Here is a 20,200-nt window from a genome sequence, read left to right as displayed (position 1 = left end):
AAAAAGTGGAACCTTAAAATCTGGGCTCTGCTAAAGGGAAACCCAAGGGAAACTACCCTCCCCTCTCTCATTCTCCCCTATTCGTAGAAAACCCTGGCATTTCAAAATTGGCAGGGACCCCAGGGAGATCCAGCCTGACCCGATTCAGAGAATACCCACTATAGCATACCCAGCCTCTGCTCAAGGACCATAAGGTCCTTATCACCTCCAATGTGGCTGTTCATTTTTGAAGAATTCTAATGCTTTTCCAAGCCTCAATCTTAAACTCCCCTCTTTGTAACTTCCCTCATGGCCCCCAGCTCTGCCTTCAGGACTCAGACAGAATGTCCAGGACCTCTTCCAGGTGACAACCCTTCAAATGTGTGGAGAGAGCGATGATGTGCTTCTCATATTTTGCCCTCTCCAGGCTAAACACCCCCATTTCCTTCAAGGCTGTTTTGTTGATTCAGTCAGGTCTAACTCTTCATGAGTCTATTAGGGTTTTTTTTGGCAAGGGACTGGAGTGGTTTGCCATTTCCTTCTCCAGCTCATTTTTACAGATGAGGAAACTGAGGCAAACAGGGTTAAGTGACTTGCCCAGAGTCACATAGCTAGTATCTGAGGCTGGATTTGAACTCACGTCTTCCTGACTCCAGGGCTGGTGCTCTATGGCATGGACGTTATGGATGCTTTTCATGTTGCCCTCCCCTCCCCCTTCTTCTCCACTCTTCCCACAGCTCAGAGGATCTCCGGTGAAGACTGTGAAGTCATTGTTTCTGCTCTGGTTCACTCATCTGGCAGGATCACCAGAGGGAGGGAGGGCCCTTAGAGGAACATTGGAGCTTCTGTTAGGAGGGTAAGCCCAATAGTCATCATCTACTGTGCTCCTTATAGGCAACATCTCACACAAATTCTTGTGTTCATGGATGTGTGGGGTGGGGTACAGGGTGGTGGTGGAGGTGGGCAGGGTAAGGAGAAAACCGTAGGAATAAAGTTTGGGTAAGAAGGGAGCCAGGACATCAGGGCAAAATGTCAAATAGAGGGAAACCAAGCAGCAAAATTCAGGGATTGGGGTGGTATCAGAGGGGTGTATGAGATTGTGTGTTGTGAGGGTTGGTGCCAAGCAACATCCAAGGTACCCTGCATTTATTTCCCAGTCTAGGCTTCTCTCAGGATGGGAACAGGCTCCACCAGGAATGGGGTGATCATTGGATGGAGGGAGGGCTGGGTTGGGGTTCCAACTCATCCTGGGCAGGCAGGTATTAGCCTCTTTTCTCCTTTCTCCTGAATTGAGACCTTAGAGGAAAATAACACTCAGCCCCTCTCATAGGGGAACACCTCCCCACTTTGATTGGAGAATCCCACCTTTGTTAATTACACCCATAGGATTATAGGAGCATAGAATTAGAGCTAGAAGGGACCTCGGAAGCCACTGATTCCAACCCCCTCATTTTACAGGAGAGGAAACTGAGGCCCAAGGAAGGTAAATGACTCGCTCAGGGTCACATAGAATTAGATTAAAATTCAGGTTTTCCCAACTGTAAGTCCAGTGCTCTATCCACTGTAGGAAGGCTGAATGACCTCCCCTGCTGGCTGTTCATTCAGTTCTGGTCCAGCTGCTTTACAGAGGAAGTGTCCTTATCCCACTGTCCCATCCAGGTTTTAGCAGCACTAGGCACTGGGCCAGCTATGTCATTTCAAGAGCTAGGCCTCTGCTCATCTCTTAGGATCACACTTTGGTGGAGAGGGGTGCACTGTCCGGTTTTAGGTTAGGAGGGTGGGTAAGAGGTTAACTTGAATTAGCCTAGAACAAGCTCAGGCCACCCAGTAGCATTCAGAATTCCCAACCCTGGGCCTGCTCCAGCAAGAACTAACATTGCCTTCTTCATCTTTATAATGGCCTTTCAACGAATGTCTTTGGCTAGCACTTTCTTTTGCAGCCCATCCAATTCCAAATACAAAAATAGAGCCACCAAGCATCTCGTTTCTTCCTTCCCTCTCTAAACCAAGCTGGCGAGGAAAAACAAATGAAAATGAAAATGCTCAAGAGTTTGATCTCCATCAGTGGCCTGATGGGCTCTTCATGGAGGAGGGGGCAGCCGGAGGTCCAGTAAGCTGTAGGCAAAGACATTCCAGAAGACTGCAAACAACACGAAGACTGTATAAATGGCCACGAAGATCCACCACAGGGACTGGTCCTGGAGTCTCTGCTCATAGTTCCTTAGGACCACCACACCCAAGGTGATGCCCACTGCCACACCACCCAGGTGGGCCACGAAGCTAGGGTGTGGGCACGGAGGGTATGCTGATGGGTGGAAGCGCAGCCAGACGGCCCTGCCAAACTCCATGCTCACTGCAAGGGGTGGGAGAAACAGAGAAGGGGCCACGTGGGTGATGGGACAGGGCAAGATCATGGAAGAAGAAAGCTGGAAGGGACCTCGAAGATCATTGAGTCCAACTCTCTCATTTTACAGGTCTAGAAAGTGAGGCCCAGAAAAGATAAGTAACTTGACCAAGGTCAGACTGGTAGTAAGTGGTGGAACCAGTACTAATAGAATCATAGAATTAAAGTTGGAAGAGATCCTAGGGGGCCTCATTTTTCAGATAAGGAAAATGAGGCAAAGACAGGTTAAATGACTTGCCCAGGTTCACGCAACCAGTTTTAGGTGCATTCTTTTGTCGCCAAATCTATCCCAGATCCCACTGGTCAGGAGAACTAGACCCTAGGCCTCATGCCTCTGACGTTATGCTATGGGCCACCATGATGAATGAGTCTCTTCACCTATCTGGTTCTCAGTTTTCCCATCTCTAAAATGGACATTTACCTTTTAATTTGTAACCTGTATTTCTAACACTTTTGACTTAGAAGAAATCCCTATAATGGGCGCGATGATGGTGATGATGGCTTATTTATTTAATCTGTGCCTCCCCTCCCTTCCTCTACCTCCACCATCCCCAGAGCTGCACAGAGACCCAGATGGGTAGGGAGTCTAGTTCAGAGGGTTCAAACACAGCAGCAGCAGCACCCTCTGGTTTGATACCCTTGAACCAGATTAAAATGTAATTGGCAAAGATTTAGCAAAATAATAAAAAATAATGAAACACAGATAACATTAAAATTTAAAACTAAGCCAATGTCCAGCCCACGGGGATCCTTAAGTACAGATCAGCGGCCCCCTGTTTCTGTTGGATTTGGAGCCCGCTGCTCAAATGGATTTCTCACTTGGTCTCTTCTCCAGTCCCTTATCCTGTAACTCTAGATGTCACCTCTAGGTGGCAGCACAACAACCATCAATTTCAGCTGTGCTCTGCACCCTAAGCTGCCCATTTCCCAGGGCATCCCGAAACACAAAGAGTTCTAAAGGGACAGTGTCTTACCCCAAACATCACTGGCTCTTTTATGAGTCTCAGGACTGGGCACTTCTTTTTTAAAGAAAGCAATCAGGGCTTGCGTAGATAGCTTCCTTCCCTCTTCTCACGGGAAAAAGGGAAAAGGTATCAGTATGCATAAACTCATTTTATTATTATTATTTCTTAGTCTGGTGCCACTAGGGAGACAGGTTTCTTATTTGGCTCTAGATGCAGAAACAAGTCCCAGCTCTCTAGCCTTCCCCAACACTGTGGGGTCTCAGCCCTGAGCTAGGATTCTAAGCCTATCCATCTCTTACTAAAAGCCCTATGGGTAATCTTTCAATTAGGGAGACCTTAGGACTCATCTTCCTTCAACCCTCCTCATTATACACATAGGGAAACTGAAGCCAAAAGAAGGCCAAAAACATTGCCTAATGATGCATGGTTCTTAGAATCACAGAATCACTGGTTTAGGACTTAGGAACACTGAAAAGTTTAAGTGACTTGTCCAGGGTCACTGGGGAAGTCATTATGTGTCAGAAGCAGTCCTTGAATCTAGTTCTTTCTTGAGGTCACACTGATGAAATCATAAGTTTGATCGCTAGCCCCCCGCAAAAGTCATGTTCAGTGCCTAGCACAGTGCAGTGCACACAGTAGGTGCTTAATAAATGTTTTGTAAATTAATTTCTGTGCTGGGCTGGGAAGCTATTCCAAGTTAATTCCTAAGGTAGATTGGAAGTATGGTGCAAGGGGTGAAGGCAGAGCCTTCCTGCTGACCTTCCTCCTTATCCAGACTTCTCTTTAAACCAAGCAGAATGAGGCTGCCTCATTCACTGTCAGTGCCTACCCAGTTCTGTGGTCATGCCTTCTTCCCTACCTCCCTATGTAGGAGGCAGTGAAGAATCCTGGGAAATTTGCTTGACCTGAGTTCGAATCCCACCTCCAAGGATTACTAAATGTGTGACCCTGGGCAAGGCACTCGACATCTCAATTTCCTTATCTGTAAATGGAGATTAAAAATTGGAGTCCTTTATCTACCTCACAAGGTTGCTGTGAGGATCAAATGAGATACTGCATCTAAAGCATTTTATAAACTTTAAGGGGCTAGGAGCCAAGGGTGGGCAAATGGACACTTACTACAGATCAAGGCCACGGCCATCCTCAGCAGCTTGAACTGACACTCCATTCCTGACCAGTTCTGGGTAAAAAGGAAAGAAACAGAAATCATTTCCATGCCAAGAGCCTTACTTTAAGAATTGAATTGCTTTTTGAAAGAAAAGAACTGAAAACTAAAGTGGTACTCATCAATCGGGGGAATACTGAAGAAGTAACAGCATAGGAATGTGATGAAATACTCTTGTGCTATAGGAAATGATGGAGGGCATGGGTTCAGAGAAACCTCAGAAGATTTGTATGAACTGATGCAGAGGGAAGTGAGGGGAAGCAGGAGGACAATTTACATGACTAAGATATTATTTTAAAAATTAATCATTTTGAAAGATTTAAAGAACTCAGATCAGCTCCATGACCAACCATAATTCCAGAGGCTGTCCACCTTCTTCTAGAGAGCTGATGGATTCAAGATGCAGGAAGAGATAGATATTTTTGGACATGGTTATCAATGAAATTTGTTTTGATTGTGTATTTGACACAAGGGTTTTGTTTTTCTATTTTTTTCCAATAAGAGGAGTGTGAGGGAGACAAAGTGAATTTTTGTTCATGGAAAACAATTAATCAAAAAGAATTAAGCTATCTAGGTTAATCTGATTATATATTTAAAAAGAAAAGCAAGCTGTGTATAATAGAGACCTGCAGTTTCATGTGTAATCCTCTCCTGTTTTATTGTGCATACCCAAATGCCCATATTATTTGGTGTTTGTTAAGAATAAAAATAAAATTTTTCAAAGAATCAAGCTATAAAAACCGTCTCTGCAAAGCAGATAAATGCTTTCCACTCAAAAGGGTGGAAAGCAGCGTTATTTACTTCCTAAGCTAATTCTCCATTAGTTTGTAAGCTCCTAGAGAGTATAGATTATTTTATTCTTTGTCTTTCTGTCCCAGCACCTGGTACAGTGAATGGTGCTTGTCGATCAATTTTACATGAGGATTCCTAGCAGAGTTCTGTAAGGTAACTGCTACCACACCCCCAACACCCTCCTTCTCCAAGTGCATTTAACGATTCACTTTGCAGAAACTCAAGTTGTTCAGAAGCTTTTCAGTGGCACATCAATGGCATAAAGCAGAGAGGAATTGTGTTTCCTGCCTGCCCCAAATGCAGTTCAGTGGTAATTTTCAAGTTCCTTTTTGGGGGAGAATGAGTTAAATCCAGAGGCACTTCCCACAAGAAGCTCAGTTCAGCAACAGGGGTAGGTGTCTGTGCCAGGGAACACACAATGAATTCTACTGTGTAAAAGATCTGCTCTCTAGTGAACAGCCTGTGGAGGGCAAATTGGTAAAAAGAGAAATCTTTAGGCATCTCCCAGTACCTCCCCTTTCCCGTTATTTCTCACTGACCAGCAAACCGTTCTTTACAAAACGTGAGATGTAGGACACACGAATTCTCTTTAGAACAGAAAATCTAATCCCCAAATAGGGATGCAATAACTTCTAAGAAGCAGATGGCTGGGGAGCGTCACTGGCTGGTTTGTGTCCCAAAGGGAAACCTCATGAGAGATCAACGACAACAATAAAAAAAAAAGGAGTAAGGTTTTTCCCACTGGCTTTGACCAGCATAATTCTATTTCTTTTGATTTTCTAAGGGTGCATTTTCTAGTCTGCCTATTACTCATTAACATAAATCTAGAAGGGAATTGGAGAGTTCATCTAGTCCAGGGGTGGGGAACCTGTGGCTTCGAGGCCATATGCGGCCTTCTAGGTCCTTGGGTACAGCCTTTTGACTGAGTCCAAATTTTACAGAACAAATCCTTTTATTAAGGGGATTTGTTCTATGAAGTTTGAATTCAGTCAAAGAGTCACACTTGAGGGCCTAGAGGGCCACATGTGACCTTAAGGCCACAGGTTCCCCACCCCTGATCTAGTCTAACTCCTTTCTGGAATCTCTCCTGAGGTTTCCCCAACAGAGGACCATCAAAGCTCTGTGATGGGGACCTCACTCCTTCACACCTGCAGCCTGTTGGATCATTGGGAAGCTACATTTGTCACTAAGTCTTTCCCTCATATAAAGAAAAAATATGCCTTCCTGTTACTTTGTATAATTGATGCATCTCAGAGTTAGAAAGGACCTCAGAGAACATCTGGTCCAACTTCAAACTGAAAAAGAACCCTCTCTACAATGGACTTGACAAGTGGTCATCCAACCTTTGCTCAAAGACCTCCAATGAGGGAGAGCTCACTTCCTCCCAAGGCAGCTTATTCCGCTTTTGGGTCGATTTAATGGTTAGGAAGTTTCCCCTAACATCAAGCCTAGAATGGCCTCTGTGCCATTTTCACCCAATGTTTCTGGTGCTGTCCAAAAAGATCTCAACAAATGAAAATGATGGACTGACTCTATTATGGTGAAGCTCAGTAGGGAGAGCATAAATTTCTCTACTTGTGTTAAAGTGTAGATAGGAAAGACATGGCTGGACAACAAACAATTCTTGTGAAAAAGATCTGGGAGTCTTAGTGGACTCTTAAGTCAACAATGCAACATGGCAGTCAACAAACTAATACTCTCCTAGACTGTGTTAAGAGAGGCATAGGATTCGGAAGAAGGGAGAGAGGTGGTAGTACCTTGGTACTCAGTTCTAGTTAAACCATGTTGGGAGGTAATGTTGTGGGCATCACATTTTTAGGAAAGACACTGATGAAACAGAGTTCATCTATAAGAGGACAACCAAGATGGGGAGGGTACTGAAAACCACATCACGTGAGGACTGTTTGAAGGAACTTGGGTTGATTAATAATGAGAAGACTTAGAGGAGATATGATACTTGTTTTCCAGTGTGTGATAGGTTGTCTTGTGGAAGAATGATTGCACTTATTTTGACTGGTAACAGGAGCAAACAGATGTTGTAGAAAGGAGCTTGATATTAGGAAGATTCCTAAGAATTAGAGCTATCCCCATGCAGAATGGGCTGCCCCTGGAGATAGTGAATTCCCCTTCCCTGGGGCTCTTTAAATGGACACAGTCAGAGATGGTGTAGAAAGGATGCCTGCTCCAGTTAAAATAGTGCATAGAGTCCTGTACTGGCAGTCAGGAAGACCTGAGGTCAAGTCTTGTCTCAAGACACTTACTGTCTGTGCTGTTTCACCCTGGCCAAGCCACTTGGCCTTTATTGATCTCAGTTTCCCCATCTGTAAAATAGCATCTATCTCCCAGGGTTGTTATGAGGGTCAGATGCAATACTATCTAGAAAGCTCTTTGCAAACCTTAAAGTGTTATATAAACACCAGTTATTATTATCAAAGTATAGCTTAACCTCTCACATATGACCTCAAAGGGCCATTGTATCTCTTAGATTCTACAAGTCTACTAAGTGTCTACCATGTGCAAGAAACTGGGCCAGGTCCTAGGACTACAAGAATGGAAAACAAAATGGCAGCCTCAAGGAACTTACAATCTGATAGACAGGCCATAGCATGCACGTGAATAGGCATGACGTGGGATTGCTGTTGTTGTTAAGTCGTTTCAGTCATGTCTGATTCTCCATGACACCATTTGGGGTTTTCTTGACAAAGAGAGTGGAATGGTTTCCTGTTTCTTTCTCCATCATTTTTAGATGAGGAAACTGAGGCTTAAGTGACTTGCCCAGGGTCACACAGCTAGTAAGTGTCTGAGGCTGGATTTGGATTCAGGTCTTTCTGACTTCAGGGCCAGAACTCTATCCACTGTGCCACCAGCTGCCCATGATGTGGGAAAGAATGATATAAAAGTAAAGGAGAGATTCCAAGAGATAGTAAAAAATATTTGAGTAGAGAGGACACTTCCACTGTGGAAATCATGGAAGCTTTCACAGAGGAAGTGGATCTGAGCTGGACTCAAAGAGAAGGATTTTGATTGGCCAGTTTGAGAAGGGAGGGAGTATTCATTTTGGAGAAATGACTCTGAGAACACCAGGAGGCAATGCAGAGATAGCGCACAACCAGATGGATGAAGGAATAGCTAGTTAGCCTGGTTGAATGTGTGAAGGGAAGGAGGGGGAACTATGGCGTGAAAAGTGGATTGGGGCCAGAAATCTTCTGGGTGATGAAACCATCAGCCAGGCGAATCAAGAATTCATCAGATATTCTGCTTTAGAAGAGCCCCATTTCTGCTAGATTCTGCCTTCCCTAGCTGCTCTCCAATGACTTTTCACCTAGGGTTCTTGCACCTCCATATGCAGGTGCGAGATACGTGTGCCCCATGTAAGGTATGTATCTACCATGGCTAATGGGTAGCATGGATAGGTCTGATCTGAGTCTTGGCCAGCCTCTGTGGAGAGTAGCCAAGCCAACTGGAGAGAAGAGGCAAGCAGGCATGCCCCAGGAGTGTTACCTGGGCTCTTGTTTCTAGTCTTCAAGAGGAGTCCCTGGCTAGAATTATAGCTATATGCTGTCCCTCAAATGTCTCTCTGCTCTAGGGGTACGAATCTGGGCGCAAAAGGAAAGTTGCTTCCCTGGTTGCTTCATGGGGAGGGCAGGCTTTGGCTTACACTCGCCGGGGTAGCTCCTTCCCACCAAATGCTAGGGACATGAAAGTCTATCACAAATAGAGAATAACAGCAAGTAAGTCCTTTTAGCCAAGCCAACAGCAAGCAGTTATACAAATTAGAGTATACCAAAGTATACATAAGAGTAAAAGACGTTTTTAGCTGGGAGAGAGATGGGATCTCTGCTCAAACCAAGAGAGGGTCTGATCTCCCAAAGAGGTCCATCTTGTGGTCTCTACGGAGGCAGGCTGGAAATCAGAGATATGTTTACAAGCCAGCTTCCCCTACACGTCTGCGGCTTCTCTCTAAACCTGTGTCTCTGCCCATGGGTTTCTGGAACCACATGTATCTGTTTCCCAAGAAGCTTGAGCACCAATTCCATCCCTCAAACAGGTATGAGGTATGTCACCTCCTCATTCTCCCTTCCATATAGGAGTGCCATCTTCCTTCATGGTGGTAGCAATTCACAAAATACTCCAAGACTGGAAGCCTGGGTCATGCACACGCACACACACACACACACAGATGCGCATGTGTGTATATGTATGTATACAACACATGCATACACATAGGCATACAGATATATGTATTTGTGTATTTATGTTCATATATATACATACACATACATACATACACACATGCATACATGCATATATACATACATACATACATACATACACACACACACAGGGTGTCTTTTAGTCCTAGGAGCCTAATATCTATTTAAGTCATTGAAACAGAATTTGTAGGCTTGGAAGAGATCTAAGAAGTCATCTGGTCCAAAGTCCCCATTTTTATAGGTAAGGCAGATGGGGCTCAGAGACATGACTTGACATTGACACGGTGAGTTAAAGGCAGTGCCAGAACCGGGTCTCCCAAGTCCCAGTCCCTCACACCGCCTTCTCCAATGTATGTTCACAGTCTGTGAGCAAACACAACTCATTGTCTTGGCCTTTTTCTTTTTGGCTCTGGTTTCTCTCTCCCCACCCCCACTCCAACCCCAAAGCAAATATTTTATAGGCCATCAGCTAATCCCAATAGCAGTCAGGGGGTGAAAGTATAATGTCACCCCTTTTCTTCCAGCTGTCTCATTTTCTAGGACCATTATTCCCGCCAATAAAATTAGCACAGCGAAACAACATGAGAGGAAAAAAATATCACACTCACACTCTGAACGCTGCCTCTATAAATGTTCAAAAGCCTCAGGGCCCTTGAGGAATTAGAAAAAAAAAAACAACTCTTTGAAACCCTTTAATTCAATTCTCTCCCAGGTTCCAGTCGAGCGAGAAAGTAACTACCACCATGTCAACCTTGCTTCTACAACATCCTTGGCAGATGGTTGTGCAAACCTTTGCTTGAATACTTCCATGGATACGGAGCTGACTATACTACGTAGCAGCCCATCCCGCTATTGGGCAATTGCACAGCAATCGATTCACTAATCATGAATTTGGGCATCGCTGTCACCTAACCATCAAGATCTCAGTTACAGAGACCCATGTGGGAAATTTATATTCCAAAACGAGTTGGCATTCTATTTTTAAACTGTTTCTTCTTACATACACAAGTCTGTCTCACCTTGAGAAAATCTGGTGAGTGAATGAAAATCCAAACTTATTAATACACAAATTAAAGTGAAATTATTTGTATTATAAAAATACTTTACATTTTTAAAAAAGGAGTTAGAGCTTTGCTACTTATTAGGTGGTGCAGTGGATAGAGCACTGGGCCTGATAGCAGGAAGACTTTCCTGAGTTCAAGTCCAGTCTCAGACACTTTAACTAGCTGTGTGACCCTGGGCAAGTCACTAAACCCTGTTTGCCTCAGTTTCCTTATCTGTACAATCAGCTGGAGAAGGCAATGGCAAACCTTTCCAGTATCTTTGCCAAGAAAATCCCCAATGGGGTCACCTAGAGTTGGACATGACTGAAAAACAACAACCAGGGGCAGCTAGGTGGCACAGTGAGTAGAGCACTGGCCCTGGAGTCAGGAGGACCTGAGTTCAAATCTGGCCTCAGACACTTGACACACATACTAGCTGTGTGACCTTAGGCAAGTCACTTAACCCCAATTGCCCTGCCTTCCCCCCTCAAAAAAAAAAAAAGAAAAACATCCTGTGACCTTGGGAAATCCACTGAACTTTTCTGGGCCTCAGTTTCCTCCCCTGTAAGACGGGAAGGTTGTGCTAGAAGGCTTTGAGGTTCCCTTCAACTTTAAAATTTATGAATCACCTCTTATTTCTTTTAGGCCATGAGCTCCTTTATTCTTTTGTGATTTAATTTTAAAACACAGGTTCACAGAATTCTAGATTCATAGTTGGACAAGATGATTAGGACTTATCTAGCCCAACCTTCCCATTTAACAGATAAGGGGACTGAGGCCCAGAGGAGTTCAATGACTTTTTCAAGATTACACAGGTAGCAAATAGCACAGGTAGGATTTGAACTCAGGTTCTCTGATTCCAAATCTAGCATTTCTTCCAATTTACAAAAATTCAGACAAGATATAACTTTTTAGGAACATGTTGTGTACCTGTGGGTATGTGTATGTGTGCATATACGTGCATATATTATACATATGCATATATAATCTAAATGGCTAAAAATTGAACTTAATATGGGACAGAAAAGAATAATTTGTTGTCCATCATTTTTCAGTTGTGTCTGACTCTTCATGACCCTATTTGGCTTTTCTTGGCAAAGATACTAGAGTGGTTTGCCATTGCCTTCTCCAGCTCATTTTACAGATGAGGAAACCGAGGCAAACAGAGCTAAGTAACATGCCCAGGGTCACACAGCTAAGAAAGTGTCAGAGGCCAGATTTGAACTCAGGAAGATGAGTCTTCCTGACTTCAGGCGGGGCACTTAATCCACTCTGGCACCACCTAGCAACTCAAAGAATAATTAGGAAACCAATTAATCATGTTTCTGTTTTCCACTTTGATTTTCTGAAGCTGATTCTTTACCTTAAATAAAGAACCCAGTTACTTATTGGCCCTTGGGAAATGAAATGATTTCTGAGTCTGGTTTCCTGGCATGAATTTCCAATGCTTCTAAAATTCAAATCTATTTACAATTAGCTTATAACCTTGGGAAAATCATTTAACCTCTCTGGGCCTCCATGTTTTCATCTGAAAAGTGAGGGGACTGGACTGGATGTCTCTAGGGTCTTATAGAGCCCTAAAATTGTGTGTTCTACAATAAATAAACACTTTCATTTCAAGGCAGAGCCTCTTAAACAATTAGCCTTAGGAATAGAAATGTAAACATATTTATCATGTTTCTATAAGCGTGATTGGTAAATTTCTAATTGTTCTTCCCCCAGTTGGAGTTTGTAAAGATTACACATTTAAAAAAAATATTCACACAAGATGAACTAAAAACAAATTCTCAGTTATTTGGGTTGAAAATGACTCAATGTCTAGCTCCCTGCTCAACACAGAACTAACGTGGGCATAGGAAAAAGCAAAATTGTCTGCCAACAAGGAGCAAACTAACTAGCTGGGTCAGCAACTGAGTTGTTTTGTCCCAGCAGGACGTAGACAACTTTGTGAGAAGGCCAGCTCCCTATGTCTTACCCAGGGAGAAGTAGAATAAGCCTAGGGAAATCTTTTGGCTTCGGATGGGTGCCTCTGCCAGACCTCACTGGATGGAGCCATTCAGCTCATTAGCCCAGGAAGACCAGAAGGCAGAGAGGCTCCTCCTCCCTCCCTCCTCTCCCCAGGGAATACTCCTGGGAGCTTGTGGCTGGGAGCTCTAAGCGACTCACCAGGCTCAGCTGGCCTCCCGAAGTCTCTCCATGAATCACTGTTTCCCAAAGGGGGATGGGTGTTGGGATGGGTGGAGAGGAGAGGGGAGGGATAGCTTCCTCTTGCTTGTTTGTTTTTAATTTTCCATGTGTCCTTTTATTCTCTGTTCTTTCATTTCCACACGCATGCTCACATGTTCCCCAGAGGATGTGGGCATCTCCTTTGATTACTGAAAGGAATGTGTGTGGTTTGGGGAGGAAAGTAGGGGCGGGGGAGGGAGGGAAGAGGAGGCAAAGGAAACAGGAGGGGAATTCAGATGAAAACTTGGGCTGGGGAAAAAAAAGAGGACACCAGAGTGAAGGACCCATTTTAAATACCCCCCCATTGTACTATGCCACATTGTACTATGAAGGTTTTCAGGGACTGCCCTGTGTTTGTTCCATAGAGTGTGGAGCTAAGCAGATATACACGGAGGCCCTGAATCCATCGAAGGAACAAGTACAAACTGGCTCCCTCTCTTCTATTTTTCAGGGGGAGTCAATAAGGGGGGAGGACATTGTACAAGGGGGACTTGGTTGGATGGTTGGATATTAAATGAGCCAGAATTTAGAGGGGTGGGAGGCAGGAGAGAGTTAGATGAGAATAATTAGGGCAAGAAACCTGGGGAAAGTGTTGAGGAAGCTTCCAGAGCCCCTGGGCTTAGCCGGTGACAAAGAGTAATAAACAAGTCAGACCAACGACATTGATGACACGTGGAGTGACAGAGAGAGGCAAAGAGGCAGAAAGACAGACAGACAAAGAAGGAAAGAGGAAGAAGGTGACAGAGAGAGAGAGAGACAGAGAGAGAGAGAGACAGAGAGAGAGAGAGACGGAGACAGAGAGAGAGAGACAGAGAGAGAGAGACAGAGAGAGAGACAGAGAGAGAGAGAGAGAGAGAGAGAGAGAGAGAGAGAGACAGAGAGAGAGAGACAGAGAGAGAGACAGAGAGAGAGAGAGAGAGACAGAGAGAGACAGAGAGAGACAGAGAGAGAAGAGAGAGAGAGACATGGATTTTATACAAGTTAGGTTCTTCTAGGGGCTTGGCATTAAGTAGAGACTGGAATGGACATGGGGGTAAGTGAGGACTAAAGTCTCGGCACCAACATAAGAATAAGAGATGATGGAAATGTTCAGGGGTGTGTGTGTGCGCGTGTGTGTGTTCATTAAATCCAAAATGGTTTTAAAAAGAAATATTTTTATAGGACAAAGAATAATATCTTTGAGAACCCTGGGGAAGGTGGGATCAGGCAGGCAGGAAGTAGGCCAGGGTAGGAGGGTGCTCACCATCACAATGTTGGCCAGGTGGGCAGAGACAAGTGCATAGACCCCTCCAGAGGAGCCAACGACCGGGGCAGTCATGTCAGCCACAGACACTGCCAAAGAACCTGTTGTGGGAAAGACAATGGAGATTCTTAAGAGCGTTGCATTCCTTCAGCCATACTGTGCCTCACCAGCACTGAGGTTCTACGGTTGCTGGTGAAACTAATTGATGGGATAAGATTCCAGTGACTTTGAACTCAATCTTCTGGGCAAGCTCAAGGGGAAAAATAAAAAAAAGCTTTAGGCATCCACCTGTGTTTGCATCAATCTCCTAAATTATTCATTGTATCCATGCACATTTTCCATCTCACGGCACTTTCTCCAACTTCACAGAATCACAGAATTTCTGAGTTGGAAAGGACCTTTGGCTAATGCAACCCATTGCCAAAAAAGAATATCTATTATAACATCCCTCCCAAGTGGTCATCCCACCCAGCCATTGCTTAAGTCTCCAGAGAGAGGAGACCCATGCTTCCCAAGGCCGCCCATTCCACTTTGACTTCCCGACATTGAGGCTGAATCTGCCTCTTCATCTTCTGCCCATTGTTCCTTCTTCTTTTCTCAGGGAACCCAAAGCACAACTCTAATCCCCCCAACACACACACACACACACACACACACTCATACACATACACACACACTCACACACAAATACACTTACACACACTTACATACACACACTCACAGACACCTACACACACACACACACACACACACACACGCAAGACACACACACACACATACACACACACACTCAGACACCTATACACACACTCACACACATCTATATACACACACACTCATACACACACACTTGTACACACATACACATACACACTCGTACACACACACATACACACACACACATATATATGATGACCTCTCAAGTACTTAAAGAGAGTGATCATGTCTCCCCACACCCTTTCAGGCTTCTCCTCTCCAGGATAAACATTCCCAGTTCATCCGGAAAACACCTGGGCAGCTAGGAATCAAAGAAGACAGAGCCCTGAATCTGAAGTCAGGAAGATCTGAGTTCAAATTCAGCCTCAGACACTTACTAGCTGTGGGACCCTGGGCAAGTCACTTAACCTCTCTGTCTGCTTCAGTTTCTTCAACTGTAAAATGGGGAAGATAGTAGCCCTCACCTCTCAGAATTGTTGTGATGATTAAAAGAGATAATACTTGTAAAGCATTTAGCACAGCGTCTGACACATAGGAAGCACTTAATAAATGCTTGCTTCCTTCTGGTTCCTCCGACTGCCATTCATGTGGCATGGGTTCATGTTTATTGAACTGAATAGAATTGACCATCCTCTCTGCCCTCCTCTGGATGCTGCCCAGCTTTTACATAGCTTCCTTAGACCATGCAGCCCAGAACCAGTCTTCCAGATGGAAGCCGACCAGGTTCAGTGAGATGATCACCTCCTTATTCCTAGACGCCCTGCCCCTGCTATCACAGTCCTCTCTGTCTAGCCTCCTTTGTTCGTCTACTCTTCCCTTCACTAAGTAGAGGGCAGCTAGGTGACAAAGTGGATAGAACCGCAGGCCTGGAGTCAGGAAGACCTGAGTTCAAATCCAGTCTCAGACACTTACTGGCTGTGTGACCCATGGCAAGTCACTTCACCCTGTTTGCCTCAGTTTCCTCATCTGTAAAATGAACTGGAGAAGGAAATGGCGAATCACTCCAGTATCTTTGTCAAGAAAACCCCAAATGGGGCCATGAAGAGTTGGAAATGACTGAAAAACAACAGGTTGTTGTTGGTGGTGGTTGTTGTGTTTGTCCTTTGTTCTCCAAGAGGACCGTGGCATCAGGGAAATTATGACATGACTTCCAGTTGACTTTAATTTGAGTAGGGAGGGCCGTGCAGAGTCATCAGCCTCACTTTTAAGTTCTTGATGAAATTCCAATAGTTGGATGGAAAACAGTGGTTCCCTCACCTGGCAGTTCCTTATGCCAGTGAAATCCTAGGCCCACTCCTTGTCCCTATGTGCCAGGCACTGTGCTCAGCACTGAGGGTGCACAGGGGAAAGAGAAAACAAGACCCCCTATTGGAAGGAGAACATCCTCCCGCCACGGCCCAGGCAAACTTCTCAGAAACTACAGTTCTCCCAGGGGCCTCAGCCTGTGTCTAAGGAACTCAGACAAAGGGAAGTTCCTCCTCCTCTTTTAAATGGAGCTCTCAGGTAAGAGCAGGCAGGAGTTTGAGCTTAAATGTTGAGTAATACCAATAATAAAAACTCAGATTTCTATGGCACTTCCAGGTTTGCAAAACACCCTCCTCGCCACACCCCTGTGGAGTGGGTGGGGAGTGCAAGTTCCCATTCTACAGAGGAAAAAACTGAGGTCAGGTTACTTGCCTGTTATCACACAGCTAAGGAAGGATTTGAATCCGTGTCTTGGACTCCAGGATTCTAGCCACTCCACAACTCTGTCTCTCCCATGCCTCGGTCTGCCCATCTGTTGGGAGGCAGTATGGTATAACGAATGGATAGAGGCAGGAAGTCCTGGGTTCAAGTCCTGCATCAGATACTCACTGGCCGTGTCTGAGCTTCAATTTCCTTTTCTGTACAATGAGGGGATTTGACAATGTAGCCTCCAAGGTCCCTTCCAGTTCTAAAATCTATGATCCTCCAATCTTAGGGTCTGTGAAATAGGAACACTCCTTTGTTATAAGGCAGCCAGGTAGCGCCCAGAGCACTGGACCTGGAGTCGGGACCTGAATTCAAATCCAGCCTCAGACACTTACTGGCTGTACGATTCTGGTCAAGCCACCCAGCTTCCTTCAGTCTCAGGTTCCTCAACTGTAAAATGGGGTTAATACCAGCACCTGCCTCCCAAGGCGGTTGTGAAGATTAAATGAGATAACACTTGTGACATGCTTAGCACAATGCCTGGCATACAGTAGGCACTTAATAAATGCTTTTTTCCCCTTCCTTCTTGCATTTGGAGCAATTTTGTACAATTGGCTGACCCCCTTTCTTCCATTCTCCCCGAGCCCCTTCCTCCTTTTCCCTCTGCAAGAACACAGAAGCTCCAACTTTTTAAGCTATACTCTCCTCTCTTCACCCACTCCTTCCCAAACCCGCCCCACTAGATCAAACTTAAATGAAAGAAGGTTAACAGACATCTCCCAGGTAGGGTTTTTGGGGGGAGGAGGGGATGTCCTTGAAAAGAAAGCAATGAAGAGAGAAGCCCAGCACTGTCCCTGGAGGAAAGGAAAACAGTGATGAGCCCAGGTCTAAGGAGGGCCTGGGTGGAAAGACGCTCCAGGGAGAGGCAGTTAATTTATTGTCCTCTTCCCCTTAAGTGTGATCAATGGCCAGGGCTTCCCGGGAAGGGCACAGGAGGCTAAAAATAGGTGGGAGGGACAGCCCAGAGGCTCGGAGGAGCTGCAGGGTTGATGAGAGGTGACTAGCTAGGTAGGCCTTGGTGAGCATGCAGAAATTTCCACAGGAAAAATGCCCTCAGGCTTATCAGCCCTTTCCTCAGCGGATGATGGAGACAGAGAGAAGAGGTTGGCAGAGGCCCAGCCTTCTCGGCTAGATACATTTCAGGCCTGACTGGAGTAGCTATGGGGTCCTAGATATTAGGAATGATCTTGCCAAGTAAGACACTGGCAGCTAGGTGACTCCATGGATGGATCTGGGCATCGGGAAGACCTGAGTTTGAATCTTGCCTCAGATATTTTACTCTGAGCAAATCACTTAGCCCTTCTCAGTCTCGGCATTGTCGTTCAGTCGTTTTTCAGTTGTGTCTGACTCTTCATGACCCCCTTTTGGGGTTTTCTTAGCAAAGACATTGGAGTGGTTTGCCATTCCCTTCTTCAGCTCATGAGGAGACTGAGGCAAACAGGGTTAAGTGACTTGCCCAGGGTCACACAGCTAGGAAGTGTCTGAGGCTGGATTTGAACTCAGGTCTTCCAGACTCCAGGCAAAATAAAAGCCCCTGCCTCCTAGAGTTGCTGTGAGGATCAAATGGGATAATACTTGTTAAATTCTCTGTGAACCTTAAAGTGCTAATACATGGTAGCCATTATCTTTCTTAGGTCCCTGAGTCAAGAGGGTCCTGTAAAGCTAATCAAAAGGCAGTAGCTTGGAGCTAAAAGGGACTTGGGTTTGAATCCCAGGCCCCGTGACCACAGGGAAGTGACTTCACCTTTCAGCCTCAGTTCCCTCTGTAAAATGGTGATAATCCTACTTGCACAGGAAGCACATAGACAAGAAAGATGGTCTTAAGCCAGGAAGATCTGGGTTTGAATCTGACCTCTGACATAAACTGGCTGTGTGATCCTGGGGCAACTCTAAAGAAGAGAGTTCTTAACTATAAACATTATTTTTTAAAGATATTGGATAACTGTATTTCAACATAGTTGGTTTCTTTCATGACCCTATGTATTTTATTTTTTGCATTTAAAATACTCTTCTGGGATTCTTCTAGGTTTCAGATAAACCCAGGAAGACTTGTATGAACTGATGCGGAGTCAAATGAGCACGACCAGGACTGCAAGTTATACAACAATAATACCGTAAAAAGAAATAACTTTGTAATCCTTAGGAAGCCTGATCCACAGAATAACCAGCCATGATTCCAGAGGACTCTTGATGTGGCCTATCTCCTGACAAAGGTTATGGACTCCCAAAGGGGTAGACTGAACTATATTTTTTGGGACACGGCCAATGTGGGAATTGATTTTGCCTGATTATACATATTTACAATAGAAACTTTTTTCCCCCTTAATACAGTGGGAGGGGTGGGTGGAATTTTTGTTGATTGAAAAGAATTTTAATTCAAGAAACTATTATTCTGAAAAGCAGTCAATAGATTTCAAAGTGCTAAAGGTGTCTATGACCAAAAAGGAAAAAAGATTATGGACCATAAAGTTGGCTCTAAAACTATACAGTTTCAGAGAAGGTACCAGCCTGCATTGGTAGAGGTCTCCAAGTTAGCAGGAGTTTTCCAAGGGCAGATTTTGTACCTAGGTCTTCCTCTATCCAAAAAGTCTAGGGTTCTATCAGCTAGACTATACGCCCACTATGAGGAAAGTCAAACCTTTGTTCCTTTGTTAAATCTCAAAACAGTACAGAAATATGAGTTGTTATCTAGTTCATATCTTTGCCCCAAGCCATCCATAAACCATCCAAGCACCTGACTTGCTCTATTATTCCAATCAATCACCAGGCATTTATTAAGACTCTAACACAGCCAGGTCTTTGCAGTGGAGAGGGGACCAGACGTAAAAGCAGGAAGTTGGAGTTCAGATCCTGCTTAGGATACTTACTAGTTGTGTGACTCTGAGCAAGATATTTAGCCTCCCTGTACTTCAATTTCTTCATCTGTAAAATAAATTGGAGAAGGGAATGGCAAACCGCTCCAGTATCTTTGCCAAGAAAACCCCAAATGGGGTCATGAAGATTAAGACACGACTGAATGACATGATTTCTAGTAATAAATTAAATCTCAGACCAAGGTTTCTCAACCAGTGCCTTATAACATGTTGTCTTTTATTTTTCTTTCTGTAAAAGCTGAAAAATTCTTGTGGCCTTGAAAACTGGGGATTGGCTTTTTTAGATGGAGCCAAAGCATATTTATTGAGCTGGCTAATAAATTATGCACAAGAAATTCACTAGTGGGGCTTGGAGCTCTCTGAGATGCTGGGGATGGATTTAGGCAGGATATCAGGGACAATTTCCTGCCCACCGGGACTATGAGAGTCTGGAAAGGAAGAGTAGCATGAGAGAGCTTTCCCATCTCCGAGGAGTTTAAAAAAATAATCTGAAAAAAATCCTTTGTTTTTCTGTCCTCAGCTCTTAGTCCAGTGAGCTGCCTTACAAATGAAAAGCCTATTAAACGCCAGGTCCTGGCCCCCGGTATCCTGCCTAAATCCATCCCCAGCATCTTACAGCACATCAAGTCTCACTGGTGATTTTCTTTTGTGTTATTATAGGACTCAACAAACATGCTTTGGTTCTATCTAAAAAGCCAGTCCCCAAAATTTAGGGTCCATAAGAATTTGGCAGCTTCTTAGGAAAAAAACCCAAAAGGCAGCATAAGGCATTAATTGGGAACCTTGGTCTGAGACTTGAATTACTACTAGCAATCATGCTGTTGTTCAGTTGTGTCTGACCCTTTGTG

At 44.5% G+C, this 20,200-nt stretch overlaps 1 protein-coding gene across 2 annotated transcripts in view; it reads right to left on the bottom strand.

The window, feature by feature from the left end:
- Positions 1 to 2,060: 2,060 nt before the first annotated feature.
- The window catches only part of RHBDL3 (rhomboid like 3), a 60,344-nt gene continuing 42,204 nt past the window's right edge, over positions 2,061 to 20,200 (bottom strand). For both annotated transcript variants that reach the window (XM_036768460.1, XM_036768461.1), the window contains 3 exons: positions 14,032 to 14,132; positions 4,468 to 4,528; positions 2,061 to 2,332 (listed from right to left, as the gene is read on the bottom strand). In XM_036768460.1, the coding sequence (XP_036624355.1) occupies positions 2,061 to 2,332; positions 4,468 to 4,528; positions 14,032 to 14,132 (434 nt within the window). The remainder of the gene's footprint in view (positions 2,333 to 4,467; positions 4,529 to 14,031; positions 14,133 to 20,200) is intronic.

Source organism: Trichosurus vulpecula, chromosome 7, assembly GCF_011100635.1.
Source record: "Trichosurus vulpecula isolate mTriVul1 chromosome 7, mTriVul1.pri, whole genome shotgun sequence".
Taxonomy (NCBI): domain Eukaryota; kingdom Metazoa; phylum Chordata; class Mammalia; order Diprotodontia; family Phalangeridae; genus Trichosurus; species Trichosurus vulpecula.
This window is presented reverse-complemented; position numbering and strand designations above follow the sequence as displayed.